The 22,735-nt window shown below is 35.2% G+C and overlaps 2 protein-coding genes and 2 long non-coding RNA genes across 4 annotated transcripts; 1 reads left to right on the top strand and 3 right to left on the bottom strand.

Moving 5' to 3' along the window:
• Nucleotides 1–2,719: 2,719 nt before the first annotated feature.
• Nucleotides 2,720–4,116, bottom strand: LOC106392371. Its single transcript, XR_001278772.3, has 4 exons — nt 3,979–4,116; nt 3,585–3,694; nt 3,183–3,237; nt 2,720–3,099 (listed from the first exon to the last, which is right to left on the bottom strand). It is a non-coding gene; the product is annotated as an uncharacterized LOC106392371 (long non-coding RNA).
• Nucleotides 4,117–5,116: 1,000 nt separating this feature from the next.
• LOC106392370 lies at nt 5,117–11,108 on the top strand. Its single transcript, XR_007321906.1, has 6 exons — nt 5,117–5,638; nt 6,071–6,142; nt 6,617–6,680; nt 6,873–7,166; nt 10,313–10,767; nt 10,838–11,108. It is a non-coding gene; the product is annotated as an uncharacterized LOC106392370 (long non-coding RNA).
• Nucleotides 11,109–11,806: 698 nt separating this feature from the next.
• LOC106454621 (expansin-B4-like) lies at nt 11,807–14,454 on the bottom strand. Its single transcript, XM_048755389.1, has 4 exons — nt 14,370–14,454; nt 14,166–14,278; nt 12,252–12,445; nt 11,807–12,128 (listed from the first exon to the last, which is right to left on the bottom strand). The coding sequence occupies exons 1-4, from the start codon at nt 14,452–14,454 to the stop codon at nt 11,807–11,809; spliced, it is 714 nt and encodes a 237-aa protein (XP_048611346.1).
• Nucleotides 14,455–21,289: 6,835 nt separating this feature from the next.
• On the bottom strand, nt 21,290–22,735 carry LOC106394915 (putative expansin-B2). Its single transcript, XM_013835458.3, has 4 exons — nt 22,526–22,735; nt 22,308–22,420; nt 22,005–22,195; nt 21,290–21,896 (listed from the first exon to the last, which is right to left on the bottom strand). Exons 1-4 carry the CDS (start codon nt 22,713–22,715, stop codon nt 21,563–21,565), a joined length of 828 nt encoding a protein of 275 aa, XP_013690912.3. The 5' UTR covers nt 22,716–22,735; the 3' UTR covers nt 21,290–21,562.

Here is a 22,735-nt window from a genome sequence, read left to right as displayed (position 1 = left end):
TTTTTATATATTAATTTAGTTAAATTTCATATACTCTCTAAATTAGTGGACTAACCATTATAAAATCGATATTCTCTAGAGAAATGAAGATCCCTAAATTAGTGGACTAACCTTTATAAAATCGATATTCTCTAGAGAAATGAAGACAAAAAAGGTTTCAAACCTCTTTGACCATCACCATATATTAGTGCAGGAGGCAACTATGCATTAAAATAATATTGTTATATTTTTTAATTTTTTCTCAAAATCTATGTGTTGACCCCTACAAAAATATTAAGTTTTACTTTAAACGTTCTATATACTGAAGCCTTAACATTTTAGTGTTGTTTTAAAATTTCTAACTACATTCTATATTTATATTAATGTATTTAAACTCTCTTTCATGGTATATGAGAATCCTTATAATTTTTTATCAATTAATTTAGTAAAATTTCATAATATTCCCTAAATCAGTGGAATAACCACTATAAAATCGTCATTTGCTTGAAAAACGGAGACAACAAAGACTGCAAACCTCTTTCAACATCATCATATGTTAGTGCATGATGCAACTATGCATTAAAAAAATATTGTCATATTTTTTGAAATTTTTTCAAAATCTATGTGTTAACACCCCTACAAAAATATTGAATTTTTGTAAATGTTTTATACACTGAACCCTATAATCTTTAGTATTGTTTTAAAATTTCTAACCACATTCTATAATTGTATTAATATATGCTAAACTCTCTTTCATGGTACATGAGCATCGGTAAGTTTTTTTATAAATTAATTTAGTAAAATTTCATATACTCCATAAATTAGTGGACTAACCATTTTAAAATCTCTATTCTCTACAGAAATGGAGACAACAAAGGTTTTAAACCTCTTTGACCATCACCATATATTAGTACAAGAGGCTACTATGCATTAAAGCAATATTGTTATATTTTTTGAATTTTTCTCAAAATCTATGTGTCCCCTACGGAAATATTGAGTTTTACGTTAAACGCTCTATATACTGAAACCTAAAAATTTTAGTGTTGTTTTAAATTTCTAACCACATTCTACATTTGTATTATTGTATTTTAAACTCTCTTTTAAGGTATATGGGAATCGTTCTAATTTTTTATTAATTAATTTAGTAAAACTTCATTATACTCCCAAAATCGGTGGAAACCCCAGTATAAAATGGCTATTTTCTTGAAAAACGGAGACAATAAAGGCTCCAAACCTCTTTCAACATCATCATATGTTAGTGCAGAATGCAGCTATGTATTAAAATAATATTGTCATATTTTTTGAAATTTTTTCCAAAATATATGTGTTAACCCCGACAATAATATTGAATTTTGGTAAATGCTTTATATACTGAAGCCTATAATCTTTAGTGTTGTTTTAAAATTACTAACTACATTATACATTTATATTAATGTATGATAAACTCTCTTTCATGGTAAATAAGCATCCTTCAATTTTTTTTATTAATTAATATATTAAAATTTTATATACTCCCTAAATTAGTGAACTAACCAATATAAAATCACTATTCTCTAAAGAAATGGAGACACCAATGGTTCCAAAACTCTTTGACCATAATCATATATTAGTACACTAGGGGTTGGCCCGCCATACGGGTGGATGAATTTAGAATTAACATATTTTATATTTAAATGTATTTTTAATTCTATAAAACATTTGGAAATTATTTTAAATTGAATATAATAAATATTATTATTTTTTCTAGTTAGATCATATATAATTTGACTTTTGTTTATAATTCTTACGTCTTTGGATTTTTTATTTGTTATCAAGTATATCTTATGACATTGTACTACTTTATTTTCAGTATCTATTTCAGTTATTTTGTTAATCGGAATACGTTCACGTTTTTGCATTTGCATGAAATTATGTCTGTATTATTTTAATATTTTTTAATTATGTGTTAAAGTTTTATGTTTAATTGTGGTATATCTTAATGTATTTTATCCGTGATTTTGAGTGTGTCTCTAACAATATTTCTTTGAAATTTTTCTTTTTTAAAATACTAAAATCACATTGTTTTTGGCTAATCTAGCATGTTAAATCGTCATCTATATATTCTTTTAACACACGTTATCTATAAAATTTTATTGATATTTTCACATAAATTGTTTTTTTGAAGTTCGACTTAGATTTTTTATATAAATATAATACGATATCCTAATATACATTTTACTACATACATTTAATGTTTATTTTTATATGAGTTTTGGATATATTTTAAAATTTTCCTTCTAAACTAATTTGGATTGATTAAAACATACTAAGAAAATTAAATTTTGATTTAATTTGATCAAAATTTTGTTTGGGTGTAGTAAAGTTTGGTTTTCTATTGGATTGGTTAAGCTTAGCTTTGTGTTTACACCCTAATTAGATACCATTTAACCATTAATATTGTATTTTGATATACTTACAATTTTCAATAGATCTACTGAAGGCCAAAAAATTTAAAATATTTTGAAATCTTGTGGACCTATTATTCATAAATAAATTTAAATTATATTTTTAATTAAGTTTTATACTAAACCTAAGTGTATTACTCATGAATGAGATGAAAAATATTTTTTTATACATAATTTTTTTTTTCCAATTTTCAAAAGTATTTAAATATTTTCTCTTTGGATGAGATTTTATCCTTTTTGTAGTGGTCGCATTGTGAATGGGTTTTTTCGTTTCATTGTAAATGGATTTTTTTTTGTTTCGTTTAGAAAGCAATAGCTCTCAAAGCTTTCATCATTTTGAAAAATCACCCATGTTTTTTGTTACTTGAATTCCTCAAAGAGTCGGCAGATAAAACTTTGTGATGTTTTAATAGAACAACACGGTATGATGTCTTCCAAGGTAGATGATCTCTTAAAATCACACAACCTAATTAAAGATCTTTTCGGTTCCGGTAACACCAGACATTCTCAGAGCTGGAGAAGATTCATGAAGAAATCAACAGTATTGTAATATGTCCCCCAGCTGCAGTGTTGCTTTCTTACTTCCCTCTCGCATTATTTCCAATGATTCGCCGCGTTTGTCACCTCCACTCTCAGATTTAGATAGTGATCTAATTCATGCACATGTTCAATATGTCTATAACAATGGACCAAGGTAAATTAGACCAAGGAGCTAGTATATATATATATATATTACTAACAGAAGGGAAGAATTACCACCGTATCAATCACAGACTTGTCCACATACTTCAAGAAGATTGAAGATTGCATGAGCCTGAAAATATTAGAACCACACTCAGAAAAGGGGAAATGATTATTGCATGTTTTTGTCAGGGTGCTGATTCATTTTAGAGAAGTTAGAGATGGCACAATGTCAACGGATGCTTCCGATGGATACTATAGAAGACTCAATGAGAGGAAGGTAACCTTGATCAAGAGCAATCAAGTGAGTATGGTAACCATTAGCTCAGTGATCAGCTAGGGTGTGTTCAGATGAATTGGAATTACATAAGATATTTAACAGTACTGCATTATAAATATGAAGACATATATTTTTAAAATTGATTGGTGTACAAAATTATAAACCATATTTTAAAATTTTAATCCATGAATGCGAGAAACCTGTATCAGCACCCCACTTAGTCAATCAAAACTGGATTTGTAATACCCCAACGTTTCTTTCTATATCTGTGACAAACATCCTCACATGAATTGCATAAGTCGTGCTCTTCCTGCAAAGAAAAATAACAAAGGTCACCTGAAAGCTAAGAAAGCAAAATGGAAAAAAAACTTCAACTATTCTGACATGATAAGTTACGTTTCATACACAGGAAAAAAAAAATTCACACTGAAAGGAAAGTTACGTTTATGCTAAGCAAGGAAGATTCACTATATTGATGCAGTTATCTATAGTTTATGTTCAAGAGAAGAGTCTGTTCAATACGCTGAACTGCCATAGAGACCTGAGCTACCATAAACATAAATGGTTTTAATGTGGCGAGTGAATGATAGATACCGCTGTTACATGAAGGTGTCTCGGAGGCGGTGTAGTTTGAACCGACGAACCGATGTTGACGGCTGCAGTGCTCTGCAACTCCTAAAGCAAAGGGAAGAAACCCTATGAAGTTTGGGCCTCTGCTAAACACTCTCAGAAGATTTAGCCCAATAGCATGGTTGACTTCTATTTAATGCTCATCAAACATGTGAAATCAAAGAAACAAAATTACTAAAGAAGCAGACAGGTGTCACGATTAGGAATAGGCAATGCTGAGAAGAAGAAACTTTATTGTTATAGATTTCGCAAACCAAAAATTTTAAGAGACCACACGTGATTTTATGTCATCATGAGTACGGAAACACAGAAAATTTCAAAACTAGATTATACATATCAAAGATTTGTCTCTCCCTCAAACAAAGTTTAAATCAAAGAGATGGATCGGAGCTGATTCACTCCAGACCAAAGAGGATAAAAGTAAAGAGGAGATATTTTTAATACTCAGCCATATTTTTACAGATTAAACGGGAGTGAATCAGCTCGAAACGCGTTAGTTTCTCAAGCTTGTTTCTTTATCATTCGACACAAAATCCCAGACATCTATCTATCTTACTCTTATTTTTAATAATCTAGTTCAAAGGATTAGCTCAAATGATTGGTGCCTTTAGTAAGGTAAATTCTCGTGAACCACACAATACTACTCTTTGTTGAATCTTCGTTTACCCCTAAATCAAGGTAGACTGGAATCTTACTGAATCTTCGATTTATCGTATCGATGGTGAACCCTGTACGTTAACGTAGAGTTAATGGTGGTTTGCTTGGCCGTTGGAGAACAATCCACTGATCTACACCGTTGAATTCTCAATCTCACGGTTGAAAACGATATAGTGTAGGGCTGTTCGTTTGGCAGACGCAGCTACCTCCGGCTGCGTCTGCGGCTATGTTTTTCTTAAATCTTGTTCGTTTGTTTGACGCGGTGACCTGCGTCTAGACGCTGCGTCCGGACGCTGCGTCTGGCGTCTATAAAATTTGAACGCCGGATAAATCAGCGGCTGAGTCCAGAAAGCTGCGTTTACTTACTTTATTTACACTATTGCCCTTGACATATCTCATTATTTACAAAAAAAACCTAATTAATTGACGCAGCCGCTTCTCTTCTCCTCCATTGACGCATCTCGAGCTCTCTCTTCTCCTCTATAGACGATGCTTCTCGAGCTCTCTTCTCCTCCATAGACGCTTGTCGAGCTCTCTCTTCTCCTCCATAGACGACGCTTGTCGAGCTCTCTCTTCTCCTCCATAGACGACGCTTCTCGAGCTCTCTCTTCTCCTCCATTGACGACCCATCTCGAGATCTCTCTTCTCCTCCATTGACGACCCATCTCGAGCTCTCCCTCTCTCGATCTCGGACACAAACCCATCTCCGAGCTCTCTCTCGATCTCTCTTCTCCGACGCAAACCGACGCAAACCCATCTCGAGCTCTCTCTCTCTCGATCTCTGACGCAAACCCATCTCTGAGCTCTCTCTCGATCTCTCTTCTCCGACGTAAACCGACGCAAACCCATCTCAAGCTCTCTCCGTCACGACGCATCTCGAGCTCTCTCCGTCTCGACGCATCTCCGAGCTCTCTCTCGATCTCTTCTCCGACACAGACCCATCTCAAGCTCTCTCTTGATCTCACAGGTAAGAGCTTTGTTGCGTTCCTTGTTTAATGTGAAATGGAATCGTAGTTATGGTTCTCTCTCTGTTCATAGTCGCTCTTGTTTGATTGTCCTGGCTCTGGTTGTGGAAAGGGATTTAAGTAGCTCTTATCAAGTATTTACATCTGTTGACATCTTCCCTATCAAGTTTCATTGATTTATCATAGCTTAGTTGATTTGTGAAAGCTAGTGGTTTAACTGCTTTTGTATATTTTATTCAGTCTTGCAACAAAAGCTGAGACTAAAAGTGTTATCTGTAATCATTTGACATCATTCTCTGGTTTGTCTAGCTTCATTCGTGTGTGATGAATTTGCTTTGATGGGTTTGTTGCTATACTTATTTTACCATTGCTTTGTTTCAGAGACTGTAAAGTTAGCTAAGATGTAAGCTTATTCTTTCTACCTTTTTTTGCAGGTCTCAGGCTCGCAAGCTCACTCTTCCTTTTCTCGAGCTAGACCAAACCCATCTCTTCCTTTTCTCGTTGAGGTATTATTTTTGTCTATGTTCTGACATGAGAGTTTCAAATTGTTGCAGTTTCCCTGGAAAATCTTTTTGAGTGTCTCTGCTGCTCCGGCACAAGCTTTTATTGCTTCTTCTTTCTTAGTTTCTTTCTTAGGTTTGTGTGATGAGTTTCTCTTATGGGTTTGTATAAGATCTTATGTGTTCTGGATTAGCTTGATATAATCTGATGGGTTTGTTGGTTACTGGTGTTTTGATTGATGATTATCCAATGTATGTTTTAATACTGCCGTTGATGAGACATGAGATTGGTCTCGTTCTGATGGTCTCTTGTGATTATCGTTCTAAAGGTCTCGTTTAGTTCTCTTATGAACTAGTGAGCATCTAGTATGAACGTTCTTTGTCAAGATATGAGTTAATTTTTCTTTATTTTGTTTGGTTCTATAGCTTTGTTATGATCTTCTAATGGGTTTGTTGGTTACTGAATATCCGTGATTGCAGGCTCTCTCGTCTCAAGCTGACACTCTCAAGTTGAGACCCTCCAAAGTTCAAGATGACAAAAGATGTAAGGCTCTAGACTAAGCAGTGTCTTTAATTCTCTTGTTTTCATTTTTGATATATGAACTTGAGTGCTGTTGAACTTGAGTGATTGGTCTATAACGTGTTGGATATATGAACTTGATGATGTTTTGTGTCTTGATGTTCCTTTGAACTTGAGTGCTGTTTTGTGTCTTGGTGTTCTTTTTCTTGGCTTTAGAACTGGCCTCCTGAGGAGACTAGATACTTTTTCCAACTTTATGCCGAAGAGAGAAGAAAGGGAAATAGGACCAGTACGTCTATGAATAAAGTAGGGAAGGAGAACATCATGGTGGCGTTTGAAGACAGGTTTAAGAAAGGATATGATTCTTGGCAGACTTTCAAGAACAAATACGACACAAGTAGGAAGAAATACACCAAGTTTAGGAAGTTAACTAAGAATAGGACAGGGCTTGGGTTTGATAACTTGGGAAGGATCGATATGTCAGATGATTGGTAGAGTGAACGCGAAAAGGTTAGTTTTGCTTATCTCCTGTGTATTTTTCTATAAAATGCTTCATGTTTGCTTTGCTCACTTAGAAAATGATGATTAGTTAGTTAGTTAGTTTCTGGAACCCTTTTGTGATCTTACTAATGCCTCCTGTGTCTGCGGCTGCGGCTGCGGCAATGTCCTGCGTCTTAGAAACGAACAACAAGTTGCGTCTGCGTCTGCGGCTGCGGCTGAGTCTGCGGCTGCAAAACAAACAACAACCAAAGGAATAGACGCAGCCGCAGCCGCAGACTCAGCCGCAGCCGCAGCCGCAGGAACCTACCTCAGTGAAACGAACAGACCATGTGTAAATTTCATAGAAAATATTATCAACCCAACGTCAGGCGAAGGGTTTGAAAATAATCGCAGACTGTTCAACGTAAAACTTGGCGTTAATTTCGTTATGACGATATCGATCCGTTTTTTACTTAATCATAGTAAAAGTGAAATCTGAAACATTTTTTCTTATTAGATTTTGATGACGCACATCCGTCTGCTACATTTAGACGCAAACGAAAAAAATCATTAGATGGCCCGTATAAGTTATCCGGCCTATTAGGCCCAGCACTTCTTTGGACAACCAAAATAATATAAATTACAATAATATAAATTGTTATCTTGAATTTACAATTTCACGTAGGGCTGGGCAAATAAACCGAACCCGAAAATCCGAACCAAATTCGATCCGATAAAAATGAATCCGAACCGATCCGAACCCGACATAAATACCGAATGGATCTTGTTTTATGGTATTTCGGGTTATGGGTATTATCCGAACCGAACCCGAAATTAAATTGATATTCGACAGAACCCGAAACATTCAAAATGCCAAAAAAGAATTTGTACCAAACATGATCTTAATTCCTGATATGTAGCCAAAATACACTAAGATATTATTAAACATCTACAATAACTATCTACTACTTGAAGGTTGATGGTTGAAAGTGGCGGTTGAGGCTTGAAATTTTTAGATTTTGGTTTAATTTCATTGAATAATTTTTTTTTTATTTCATGAGAACTTAATTTTTCGTTTTATGATTTCATTTATTGGTTTTCTTTCTATAGATAACAACGTATACCTTTCGTTTGACTTTGAATGATCTTCTTTGATGTTTTTTTCTTATTTCTGAATCGATTTTACTTATGTTTTGGTTACAAAATAGGTACAAATCAAGTACTTTAAACCCGAAGAACCGATTTTACTTATGTTTTGGTTACAAAATAGGTATAAATCAAGTACTTTAAAACCGAAGAACCGGTTGGAACCCAAAATCCGAAAGTACACCGGGTTGTACCGGTTCTTTGAAGATTTACTACCCCCGATCTGAACCCGATAAAACCCGAACCGGTCCCGAACCGAATTTTTATATAATCCGAATGGGGCTGATTTTGATAAACCCGAAAAACCGAGACCCGATTGGATAAAACCGAAATCCGATTGGGACCCCGAATGCCCATGCCTAATTTCACAGATGAAATTACGACAAGGAGAAAATCAAAGTTTTACCATTTAAATTATATAAATTAATAAATTTTATACTTTGTAAACTTATTTTATTTAAAACATTGTTAATCTTATAGTCTTATTATATATTAACTTTTCTTATAAATTTAGTTTTACTAAAATTTGTGAATTTATTTTGTCTCTTTAATTTTTATTAATATATTGAACTTTAAATTACTGATGTTTTGATTTATATGTATATAAATTAATAATTTATAATATTGAGTAAATTGTATATTTTCATATATTTTATAATTTTATAAAATTTCATCTTATTTTTTGATAAATCCAAACTTAAGACTAAATATATTAATTTATTATAATTATTATTTTATAGATTATTAATCTTTAGAGCTTACAATGAATTAATAATATTAATTTGTATATCTCCTGTAGCCAAAAATCAGAGATCATTCCAACACATCCATCCTAGTCTTAATTTTATTAATCTAGTTCAAAGGATTAGATCAAATGGTTGATGTGTTTAGTTAGGCAAATGCTCATGAACACAGCACTATTCTTTTTATAATGTTTTCTCAAGCATATCTTACTCTTATGTATGCTTGCTCATGAAAAACATTCGGACACGTACTTTTGTTAAATTGAAAAATGGAATTCCGTTTTACTATATTTGCTCATGCAAAAACAGGGGAAGGATTCAATGAATCAGCAGTGAACTCATTAATTTTATTTTATTTCAAGTGATTGATGCACATCATTCAAATAAAAGGATGATAAACCGTTGGTAACGAATGTTTAATTAGGTGCCACCGATTAATCAATTATTGGACACCAAATCAACACCCGAATCCTCGCTTTATATTTTTCGTATCACTATGCATCCAAAATGATTAATGTGGATACACAATTCATGTTATCCGCATGATTTGTTTACGAACAATAATAGATTGTCAAGAATTTCAATATTACTACTAATATACGTTTTTTTTGTGATCATCGAATACAAAATTCCTTTATTGATATATTGTTTATATAAAGCTAGGTTGCATGAAAACTTCATCAGACGTCCGCTTCCCGCTTTGGAATCGGAATCGGAAAATGAATCTCGTGAAAATTTTCGGAATCTCGCTTCCAATACATTTCCAACATATATTTTTAAAAACACGTTGAAAGCTTATGCTTCCGTTTATGAATCACGATTCCATTTTAAAAACTCAGTTTCATGAATAAGTATAAAATAAAATTATATCTTTATATTATATAAAATCTAAAATTAATAGTATTAAAATAAAGGAAATACAAAATATGCAAATATCAAACTACTATTATAATTATCTTTGTGCATAATAATTTTTATAAGATATAGTGCATATATATTCAAATATATTGTGACATATATTTATGAACTATTGAAAACAATTAGTTTGATAATATTTTTATAAGCTTGATCTGTTTGTATTTTTATAGTTAAAATATGAATCAACTAAATGGAAAATTACTAAAAATGAATAAGTGATTTTTTTTATTTCGAATGGCATATTTTTAGTAATAAGTTTTATATAATAATTTTTATGTTTATATTATATATATTTATTTATATTTGAATATACGCGTGTACCCCCGCTTCTTAACTACGATTCTACGGTTCTGCTTCCATGTAACATAGATACAAAAGCTCCCAATAAAGATGCGCGGACTTCCAGTCTGCACACTTTCACCCCACCCACCGTGGCATGCATGTTCATAATCACTACGAAAAAGAACGTGCGCGTTTTCAATCTTCAGAAGAGAGAGCTGGCCATCAAAAAGCTCGAGACCGGGTTGAGAGAGATCTCATCGATGGCGATTCATCCCGGCGGCGATAATCTGATCGTAGGAAGCAAAGAAGGGAAGATGTGTTGGTTTGACATGGACCTGTCCTCGAAACCGTACAAGACTCTCAAGAATCATCCTAAAGACATTGTGAACGTGGCGTTTCACCGATCGGATCCGCTGTTCGCTTCTTGGTCGGAGGATTCGACGGCTTATGTGTTCCATGGGAAGGTGTATAGTGATCTTAACGAGAATCCTCTGATCTGCCGTTGGAGATTCTAAGAGGCCATTCTACTTCTTCAAATAGAGGTCGGTTTCTGATTCTTTGTTTTATTCTTTATGAGCTATTTTATGCTTATGGGAGTCTGTTTGATGGCAGGAGTCTTGGACTGCAAGTTTCATCCGAGGCAACCATGGCTATTCACTGCAGGCGCCGACTCGGGCTAAGCCCAATTGGGCTTTGGATTTTTTGGACTTAAACCCGTTTAGGCTAGGACCGGTCCGAAAACCCGAAACTCTATACTTTAGCTTAAATATTATCGTTCTTGCAATCAAAACCATTATTAGTATTGACTTATAATTTTAATATTTTAATTCAAACTCTAATAAAGCAAATGTAAAAGTCGTTAATGCATTTAATTGTTTGATCATTACAAGTGTCTCATTTTAAATTTTGAAAATATACCTTCTTCTTTCATGTACAACATGTTTTTTTCAAACTAAAAAGTATAAAACGTTTGACCGTGTTTATCATAAATTTTGTTCTCTTATATGTTTATAATTTATATTTGATTCTTTAAATTTGGTTTGTTTATAATATGTTTTTTAAAGCATACGGAAGTAAAACATTTTTGATAAATAATAAAAGTTTCAACTCACTTTATATTTTAAAACAAAAAAATGAAATTATTGTTTTTAATAAAAAAAAATCACATGTATTATACGTAACAATAACAAATTATTTTTTGAAAAGCCCAAAAAAAATCGAAAAACCCTATAGTCCTATAAGGGCCGGACCAGCCCAAATTGACACCCCTAGTCTTTTGAGGAGATTGTTAAACAACTTAAAACTGTAAAAAAAACTTGCAATTAAGAGTTTAACTGTAATTTGTTTAACGTCTATTTCTCTAGATATAACCTGTGGGTGTGACTGTGCATTCTAAGAGACCACTATGTTTTGATTCTTCAAGAGATTACTATATATTATGGGTTTGGATCTTTGATGGCAAAAGTCTTGAAATTGAAGTTCTAATTATATGGGCTCAGACTGATATCTCAATATGCATTTCTTTTGTTTTTATTAATCAATTATTAGCTTTCGAACTACAATATGACCAAAAAGTATACCCTAAAAGTTAACGATTGACCGGTAAATCTGATCAGGCTTCCAATCCGCCGGAATAACAGCTTGAGCTACCACTACTTTACGAGACTCGCCAGATGTAAGTCTAACGTTGAACGGTCCGCTCAGTGGACTGCCGGAGTTTAACTTCCACTCGGCGGACCTCATCTCTTGCATGGGCATAAATCCTCCGCTGGCCGGTTGAATCTCAACGGAGGCCAAATCTCCTTCACCGTTTTCGTATTCCACAACGAATGCCACGTAGAACGGGGTAGAACCGGCATCAACATGAAAAGCTATTTTAGTTCCTTGATATAAACACGCAGCACTGGAACAACATAACATAGAAAAGAAAAAAAAAATCAAAAATTATTCACGTACAAAAAAGTAGATAATTGTGTAGGAAACATCACCAATACTATATAAGAGGAACAATCTGATTTATACGTACCGTCTGTAACTAACACTTAGAGGACCAGCGCTTCGTAGTTGAGCGGCTTGGCCAGGTTTGGCTAAGGCTCCCATGGCTTTGCCGCTAAGGTCAAAATGAACTGGCTCAGAGACGCAAGGACCACCGGGACACTCGTCCGTTATCGTCACCGTTATTGGGCTCCCTGAACATGCTGGATTCCCGGTGCACATAATCTAAAATAAACAGACATTTATTTTTACGAATATGGTTGAGAAAAATAATATATACTAGATCTCGATCCGCGCAACCGCGCGGATTTTTGTTTTCATTTATTTTTATATAAATATATTATTTTCAATTCTAAATTGGTATATTTATAATATCTATGTGTCTAACAATTTTTAAAACATAATAAGTTTATTGTATATTGTTTTCATTGAATAGATTGTTTCAAACTTTCACATGTATTTGTATCTTCTTCTATATATATATTTTTGGATTATTATTTCATTATTAAAATCGTAACTATATATATAAATATTACTAAAATATTGTTTTATTGTCATATTCAAAGATATTGTAACATTTCACAAATTTAGAAAGTTTTAAAAAAATTAAACTTTTCGCTTCATAGATTTATATTATCGAGTAAATAATTAAACATTTAGTTTTTGTTTAATTTTTAAAACAAACTATGTAGTTTAAAATTTGTTTTCATTGGTTTAAGGTAATAAATATTAATCATTGTTAGATAATATGATTTTTGTTATTTAAAAAAAATCTTTATAATTTTAAAAGTTAACATCGCCAAATATTTAAATATTTAGCATATAGAGGTATATTATTACAACATTAAATTATATGTATTTAATTTATACTATCTATAAATCCAATGGATCATCTATTGTTTAAATCCAATTATTGATAGCCCAATAAAAATTTCTGGTAGGCCCAAAATTTAAATGATAAGATTAGATATTAAATGTAACATGACTTTCTATGAATAGGTCTATTAGGTCTATTTTTTTAAAAATCATACATGAATCAAGGTTGTAACTTCTGTTTTAATATATAAGACTTGTGCGGGTGATTATTTTATTTTTACACACATAATTATTTGTTTTACATGATTAATTGTAATATTAACCATATTACCAATGTTTAATATAACATTTTAAAACACAACAATTTTATAGTTCACATGCAATAATTTAATTTATTTATTTCAAATTTTTCATATTTTAAATCATGTGATACAAAATTCTAAATTGAAAATTTTTACTGGTGAAAGATCAAAAACTTTATTGAAAAATATTATATTAAATTAATATCATAGATTAATACAAAACTGTACATGTGTTTAGTTTTAATTAGAAATTTAGTTAGATATTTTAAAAGTTCGTTTTAGTTAAAAGGAAATATAAATTTAATTTTAAAATAAACATGACATTAAGTAAATATTTAAAAGTTTTGTTAAAGTGAAAAATGAATATACATTTATGTTAACAAACACGAAATTACTTAAATATTTAAAAGGTTTATTTCAATAAAAATGAAATATATATATATATATATATATATTTATTTATATTGTAAATGAAAAGATATAAAAAGATTTTATTCATATATAATTTTAGAGTAAATATAGGAATATCTATTTGATTTGTTTTTCTTAGAACAATTCAAATCATTTAAATATTTATACAAAAATTAATTTTAACAACTTTCTAAAGGGTGATCCAAATTAAAAAATCACACATGAATTAAGTCATGAATTCTCTTTTAATAGAATAGATGTTTTCAGACTTGCATGAATGTATGTATAATTTATAAACCACAATCTAGCCTGGCCAACCACGACCCTAAATTAATCAATACCACTTTTTGTATGAATAAAATTGGTCGTTTTTTGCTTGCTCTAGAAAATTGCTTTAGTATATTATTAATATGAACCTCATAACATGTTCCACATCCTTTTCCATTGTTGAATAGTGAAGGGCCTCCGGCTGAAACCATCGCGTATAGCGGTGGATTTGCCACTGCCACGCCATATTCACAAGCTCCTCCTATTGACATATATTTACATTATCAAACAAACATATTTTTTGAAGATAAAATATTTATATATATGTAGTTTCAAATTTTAATAATACGTACCGGTGCTACCTGCTCCCTCTGGTTCACCGTACCAAGTAGCACCAGCGTCTGCGTCGGCCCAGCCAGCGGCATTTATTTTTTTCATTCTGGCAATAACAAAACTTAAAGGAGGCTGCAAAAAGAGTTAAAAGGGCAAAGCATCTATGGAATGGTGCCTTTTTTTTTTTTTTTTTTTTTTTTTGAAGATTTTCTTCTATTTAAAGCATGAAAAAAAAAACAAGCCATAAGGCCTTAGTTTTTGGGCTGCGCCCTATTACAAAAAAAGGCCGAAGCCCACATTAGAGAAAAAAACCAGTGGATAAAAGATGAGATAGTAGAAGCCCAGATGACCAGAAAAAAAGAGTTACGGATCAGAACTGAGGACTTAGTCGGTTGATTGCAGAAGTGGTAGAGGAGGGTTTGGAGGATATGGTGATGGAGCAGTTGCAAACCAGAGCTGAATCATCTGAGAAGCTTCGATTGGGTTTGAGTCTCTGAAGCCATGGATCTTATTTCGAATCATTCTGTCCAGTATGGAAGAGATGGTAGTGATGATTTTTGCAGTGTTACGGTGAAGTCGAGCATTCCTTTCTTGCCAAATAGAGTAGATTACAGCTTGCCATACAATCAGTTGAAGCTTCCTGCGCCACGGAGGTCCTGGTAGTGATTGCATGTGATTAAGAGAATCGTTCCAGCCAGTAGATGGGGTTGTCTCAGTCCGCCGAGCATGATGGATCCAAAGTTCAGAGGAGAATGAGCAAGAGAAGAACAAGTGGTCCCTTGATTCGTCTCCTTGATTGCAGAGTAGACAAGTTGCAGGAACAGCAAGTCCCCAAGAGAGAAGTCTGTCTCGGGTCGGTAGTCTATTTAGGGTGACGAGCCAGGCGTGGAAGCTATGTCGGGGCACACCACCAGAATTCCAAATAGCTCCTTTCCAAGGTATAGTTTGCGCATGATTTTTCTGGAGTTTATAGATTGTTCCAGTCTGATATTTAAGCCAAACTTTACCTTCTATTGTTCACTCATATTCATCAGGGAGCTGAGACAGAGCAACCGAAGATAAAAATGCTTGAATTTGAACTTGGCGATCAGAGCGGGCCGGTCTTATATTCCAGTGATCCCTGACAAACAGATCATAGAGTGTAGCTGATATGGGGATTCCCATCGAGTTCGCTGTAACAGGGGCCAAGAATTTGTGGATACTCCTAACGGGTGACCAATTATCCGTCCAAAATCTGACTTCTCTTCCATTACCAACCTTCACAGTGATCCAATCATAAGCAATGCTTCCAAGCTTGAGCAGTTTATTGGTGAACCAAGAATATTTTTTCTTCTCCTTAGTGATCCAGAAGTGCTGAGCGATCCTTTGAGAACTTCAGCCTTATACCACGCGACCCAGATTGATCCTGAGTTTGAAAATAAGAGCCATATGAGCTTAAGGGAACATGCTTTATTCCAAGCAACAAGGTCACGACACCCCAAGCCACCTTCTTCCTTGGCCAGAGTAACGGTTTCCCATGAAACCCTCGCCGAGTGGCTTCCTTCAGCGCTGCCATGCCATAAAATTGCTCCACAGAGAGAGTTAATCTTTGAGATACATGCTTTTGGCAAGACGAAAGTGGAGGACCAGAAGTTAGTGATCCCCGATATCACAGTGTTGAGTAGAAGGAGCCGTCCAGCGAATGAGAGGGAGCGAGTACTCTAAGAGTTAACTTTGTCTTTGATGTGCTGGAGGAGAGGAGCGCAGTTATGGAGGGAGAGCTTCTGGGAACAGAGGGGGATGCCAAGATACCTGACTGGTAAAGAACCATGAGTAAGGCCCGTGGTAGCTCCAATAAGGTCGATTTGGTCTTGAGACAAACCCGAAGACACGAAGGAGGTTTTCTGGATACTGGCTGTAAGACCGGAGTGAGCTGCAAATTCATTGAGGATTGAGAGAACTCCTTGGACAGAGCTCAGCTTACCATCTGTGAAAATGAGAAGGTCATCAGCAAAACAGAGATGAGTAAGCTTTGAGGATTTGCATTTCTCATGGTATCCAAAGACGCCATTCTCAGCTCCTTTATTGAGCATCAAGGACAACCACTTCATCGCTATGACAAAGAGATAAGGAGACAGAGGATCTCCTTGTCTCAATCCCCGCTTTCCTTTGAAGAAACCTTGAATTGTGCCATTGTATCCAACCGAGAAGGATGGGGTACACACACAACTCCTTAGCCAGTAAAGGTACGTGGAGGGGAGCCCTAGGGAGGACAAACATATGAACAAGAAGTTCCAGCTCAGTGTATCGAACGCTTTAGCAATGTCTACTTTGAGAGTTATACGGGGAGGTCCTTTGTTCTTTTGATAACCGTCAACAAGCTCAGTGGCCAGAATCGTATTTTCAACCAGCAACCGTCCTTGGATGAATGCGGTTTGATTGGGGAGGATCAGCTTAGGAAGTATCTGTTTAGCTTGGAGACTAGGATTTTTGAGATTGCCTTGTAGAGAGTTGTACAGCATGAGATGGGCCGATAGTCGGTGATAGCGGATGCACCAGGATGCTTCGGTACGAGGGTGAGGATGGTGGCGTTGACACTGGTGGGAAGGAAGCGTGTCCTAAAGAAGGTAGCTAGAGAGGAGACGACATCTTCTCCCACAATTGACCAAGCCGATTTGAAGAATCCGGAGGTAAGACCGTCGGGACCAGGAGCTTTATGATCTAAATTTGTTTCGTTTAAAGAAATTTCTGTAATATCAATAGCTAGATGTGAATTCGATTCATAATATGATAGTATAATGTGTTTTTGGGAGTAGTTCTTTGGATTCAGTGTATAGGAGATCGTATAATTGACAATATTAGGATGTAGAAATGTAAAATGGAATTAGTAGGATAAAAAGGAATGGAATATAGAGAAACATGGAATATATTTCATTCCATTTATTCATGATTAAGATTGGAATGAAATAAGTTTCTTTGAATTTTCTTTTATTTTTATGGAATTGATGGAATAAACATTATATTCATTCATTACAAATGGTACAAGAATTTATGGTATAAATAAAATAGAGAATTTTATATTATTTTATTCTAAAAATTGGCATTCTAGTTTTGGAACTTATGGAAGTAAGTTAAGCTTCTCTGTAGAAGCCGGAAAACCGGATTAAAAGAAACGATATAATATAAACGATGTTAAGGAAAATATGTATAGATGATTCGAAACCGCAACGAAAATGAAAGCATGGAGTGGAGACGAATCTCTTTCCTTAACTCTTAATATTCGCTCCGTTAGTGCGACGGATCTGTATGAATATGAGTCCCAGGATAAAACCATGACAGGTTATCACGCGGCACTCGTGAAAAACCTCTACGAACCAATATTTCTACGAAACACTCTCTAGAACTTACGCTAAAGGATTTGCTGGTTTTTGTTGCGAAAAAACGTCATCAGAAATGAAGGAGGAGACGAGTTTATAAAAGGGGAGAAGACGAGCCACTTTCCGCAACTGATGCAGCACGTGTGCATGTTAGCGTGCGCATGTTAGCGGAAATCTCGCGAGGATCTCGGAGGCGAGGCGTTACGAAACTTCCTCCGCAAGATCTTTTCTCATTTAAACTTATCGTCAAGAAGAGAGACAGCGTGTTGTTTTTAAATGAACTACGTGTTGGCATGCCGTTTTTCGGGAATTAAATGGCAAAACTTTGAGCTTAACTTGGTCCAAAAAAAAATAGTCTTATTGGGCCAGAGGCCCTCCACCAAGACCCAAGACCCAAGGCCCAAGACCCAAGCCCAAACCCAAGCCTAAGCCCAAGCCCAAGCCCACGCCCACACAGAGCCGAACCGAGCCGGCCAGACGGCGGCGGCACGTGCGCGTGGGGAGCCTTCTCCTATCTGAAGCTGGTTAACCCAGGATAGCATGAATGCATATATATACATTTCTCTTTCTCTTGTCACACACGATGTGGGACAAGTTCTCATTTCTTCATTTACTAAGCCATTAGGCTTCTAATTACACAGGCCCATAGGCCCATTTCTTTTCACCACTTTCCAATTAAAAATTGGTCCAACAATCCCCCACATGAATAGAAATGACTCTAAACATATGTAGACTAAATGCAGATCCGAAGGACTCTAAAACTATATTTACTTTAATCCTGACTAGACTAGACAGACTTTTCGAGAGTGTTTGCGAAAAATTCACTGTGTTTGAGTTGGTGGCATTTTTAAGCCTTGAACCACTCATAGTTAATATCTGTCGGGTTTACTTTACCAGAAGGTGAACATGATGTCTTGAACCAACCAGTGTTTTATGTAAACCGAGACAACAGGCATAACGCAGCTTTATTTTCTCGTAGAACTTAGTTCTCTATTGTGTTCATTGTGGCCCTGAACTATTCCTGGTTTTCATGAGTGAAATTAGAGAATATAGCCTTGCATTTATTCTCCTAGAAATGGCCTCATTTCACACTCATTAGGTGATTGACCATGAAAAGTATTGAGTAATACTCCGCTTTAGAAGCTATGGAATCATTAAAAGCTTATGCTTATCCTTCTCACATTTGTTAGCACTTTTATCATCTTAGGAACTGGGAATAGACTACTTTGTCTCAAGTGCTTTGTTTAGATTCTGTTTGATTTTGTTTTCCTTTTGAACCTACGTCTTGGGATCTCCAGTCATGATAGGTAGGGTTGCAATCAACCATCCTCATTCGTTATAGACTTTAAACCCATTCCTTTTGATGATTAGCAACAACATCTCGTGGAAAACCTTTAGTAAATGGATCCGCTAGGTTGTCAGCTGATTTGATGTAGTCTATTGTGATTACACCAGTTGAGATAAGTTGTCTAATGGTTTTATGTCGTCTTCTGATGTGACGAGATTTACCATTGTAGAGATTACTCTCTGCCCGAGCTATAGTTGATTGACTATCACAATGTATGCGTATAGCTGGCACAGGTTTGTCCCACATAGGAATATCTTCCAAAAAAATTCTAAGTCATTCAGCTTCTTCTGCTGCTTTGTCTAAGGCTATGAACTCAGATTCCATGGTTGATCTGGCTAACACTGTTTGTTTGGTAGATTTCCATGATATTGCTGCTCCTCTTAGTGTAAAGATATATCCACTCGTGAATTTTGAGTTTTTAGAATCTGATATCCAGTTAGCATCACTGTATCCTTCTAAAACTGCTGGTTCTTTACCATAGTGAAGCCCAAAATCTTTGGTGTAGCGCAAGTAATTGAGTACCCTCGTTATAGCTTTCCAGTGTGTATGACCTGGATTACTTGTATATCAACTAAGTACGTTTACTGCATGCGCTAGATCTGATCTAGTACAATTGGTCAAGTACATGAGACTTCCGATCACACGTGCATACTCGTTTTGTGAAACCGCTTCACCTGAATTCTTTGTCAAGTGCATTTGGGGATCTAACGGAGTTTTTGCTGTACTATTAGAGTAATTTTTAAATGTCTCTAATATTGTTTGAGCATAATGAGATTGGGTTAAGATAATTCCGTTTGAATTTCTTGTGACTTTAACCCCGAGAATTACATCTGCTAATCCCAAGTCTTTCATCTCAAATGTCCCTTTGAGCATGTTTTTTGTTTGATTGATAATGTCTTTATTGCTTCCAATAATGAGCATATCATCTACATATAGACATATCAAAACATACACATTTTTTGTAGTTTTGTAGAATATGCATTTGTCACATTCATTTATTTTGAAACCGTTTGACATCATTGTATTGTCAAATTTTTGATGCCATTGTTTAGGAGCTTGCTTAAGTCCATAAAGTTACTTTACAAGTCGGCATACTTTGTCTTCCTGTCCGGGAACGACAAATTCTTCAGGTTGTTTCATTTAAATTTCCTCTTCTAAAGCGGATTAAGAGTTAAGATTGTAGAAACCGGAAAACCGGATTAAAAGAAACGATATAATATAAACGATGTTTAGGAAAATATGTATAGACGATTTGAAACCGTAACGAAAATGAAAACATGGAGCCGAGACGAATTTCTTTCCTTAACTCTTAATATTCGCTCCGTTAGTGCGACGGATCTGTACAAATATGAGTCCCAGGATAAAACCTATCACACGGCACTCGTGAAGAACCTCTACGAACTAATATTTCTACGAAACACTCTCTAGAACTTACGCTAAAGGATTTGCTGGTTTTGGTTGTGAAAAAATGTCATCAGAAATGAAGGAGGAGACGAGTTTATAAAAGGGGAGAAGACGAGCCACTTTCCGCAACTGATGCAGCACGTGCGCACGTTAGCGGAAATCTAGCGAAGATCTCGGAGGCGAGGCGTTACGCAACTTCTTCCGCAAGATCTTTTCTCATTTAAACTTATCGTGAAGAAGAGAGACAGCGTGTTGTTTTTCGGGAATTAAATGGCAAAACTTGGTCCAAAAAGAATAGTCTTATTGGGCCAGAGGCCCTCCACCAAGACCCAAGACCCAAGCCCACGTCAAACCGGCCGGCCGGTGGCGGCGGCGCGCGCGTAGGGAGCCTTCTCCTCTCTGAAGCTGGTTAACCCATGATAGCATGAATGCATATATATACATCTCTCTTTCTCTTGTCACACACAATATGGGACAAGTTCTCATTTCTTCATTTACTAAGCCATTAGACTTCTAATTACACAGATCCATAGACCCTTTTCTTTTCACCACTTTCCAATTAAAAATTGGTCCTACATTCTCAACTCTCTAAAAAGAAAGCATATTTTAAGAACGTGAAAATTAACATTAACAAATTATAGATAGTTGACCAAAACCCCCTTGGATATGTATTGACATTTTTTTCAATTGCTAATTCAGGTTTTCTAAAACTTAAATATAGGAAAGTTTTTTTTTTGTATGTTCGACTCTTAGAGTTAAGACTTTAATTTGCGAATCTAAATCAACGATATAAAACGTGACCAATAGAACATTAGAAAATGACAATATTCTCTACGAAAACAAACAAGATAGAGGGTTTTGAACCAAACAAATTACATTTTATGTTATCATACAAGTGACTGATTATCGTTATACCAGTTCACCATATGAAGTATAACACAAATTTTTTATTTCGCCCTGGGGGCGTACACGGTACACATTAATTATTTTAAAACCAACATAGCTACATGCTTATTTTAAAACCAACATAGCTACATGTAACAAAGATAACTTCTACTAAATATTACTCGACTCGTGACTCCTGAGTAAGATAAACTTAAGCTAGCTAGACTTGGAAGTTTACGTTCGATTTATACTTTGCACCGGGCTGCCAACCAGCCGGTATAACATCAGAAGCCACAACGGTCTTGCCGGAGTCTAGATAAGTCAACCGAAGAGACAGTGGAGCTCGCAAAGGTGATGTAACTTCAAGCTTCCACACCGCACCCCATGAGTGGCTCATTGGAAGCCATGTGTCAGATTCTAACGCTTGTTTGAGTTCAACTTGGCCTATTTCACCGTCTCCGTTTACATACTCAACCAAAGCCGCGAAGTAGTAGGCGTTAGAACCTCCGTCCACTTGAAACACCACCATTTCGCCATTATAGTTGCACTCAACTCTACAAACATATATAAATGAAAGTACAATATTTAGAACAAAATCAATAAACCAAACATTAGCATATAACAATATTGTTGTAGTTATTTATCTAATGTGACATGTATACTTTCTATAAAGAATCTGCAAAACTCCTGCATTTCGAAGCTGGCTATCTTGACCGGGAACGGCCATCGCACCAAACGCTGTACCGCTCAAATCGAAATGAACCGACTCTGTGAGGCATCCTTGTCCACATTCGTCTGTAATCACTACCGTAACAGGATTCGTCGAACACGCCTGGTTCGAAGTGCATTTTATCTGTGCATTATATTAACCAAACGTATAATTTTTTTTAACCTTTTAAACTTTGATATATTTTAAATGTATTAAACGCTTCTGCTTAATTGTAATTATTTTGATCATGCAGAACCTGATAACATGCACCACATCCTCTCCCCGACTTATACAACGATGGACCTCCGGCTGATACCATGGACAAAAACGGGGCTTGTGCCACAGCATTTTTATATCCACATGCTCCATCTTGATCATTATTTTATATTCTAGTTAATTAGTGTTATAAATAGAGCAAAATAACTTGATTATGTAGAGATATAATGTGCATTAAATATATATATATATATATACCGTCGGTTCCGTAGCCGGTGGGGAGGCCATAGAACGTAGCTGCGGCCAGAGACCAATCGGAATCCCCCGCTACCGCCGAAACATTGAGTCTTTTTGGGTTAAAGCAATGAGCCGAGTGCAGTAGAACAAAAGTTAGAACCAAGAGTAAGTTCATGATCATGTAACATCGCTCTAAGACAAGAATTGCCATTGTAATTATGAGTGACTATT

This window comes from Brassica napus, chromosome C4, assembly GCF_020379485.1.
Source record: "Brassica napus cultivar Da-Ae chromosome C4, Da-Ae, whole genome shotgun sequence".
Classification (NCBI taxonomy): domain Eukaryota; kingdom Viridiplantae; phylum Streptophyta; class Magnoliopsida; order Brassicales; family Brassicaceae; genus Brassica; species Brassica napus.
This window is presented reverse-complemented; position numbering and strand designations above follow the sequence as displayed.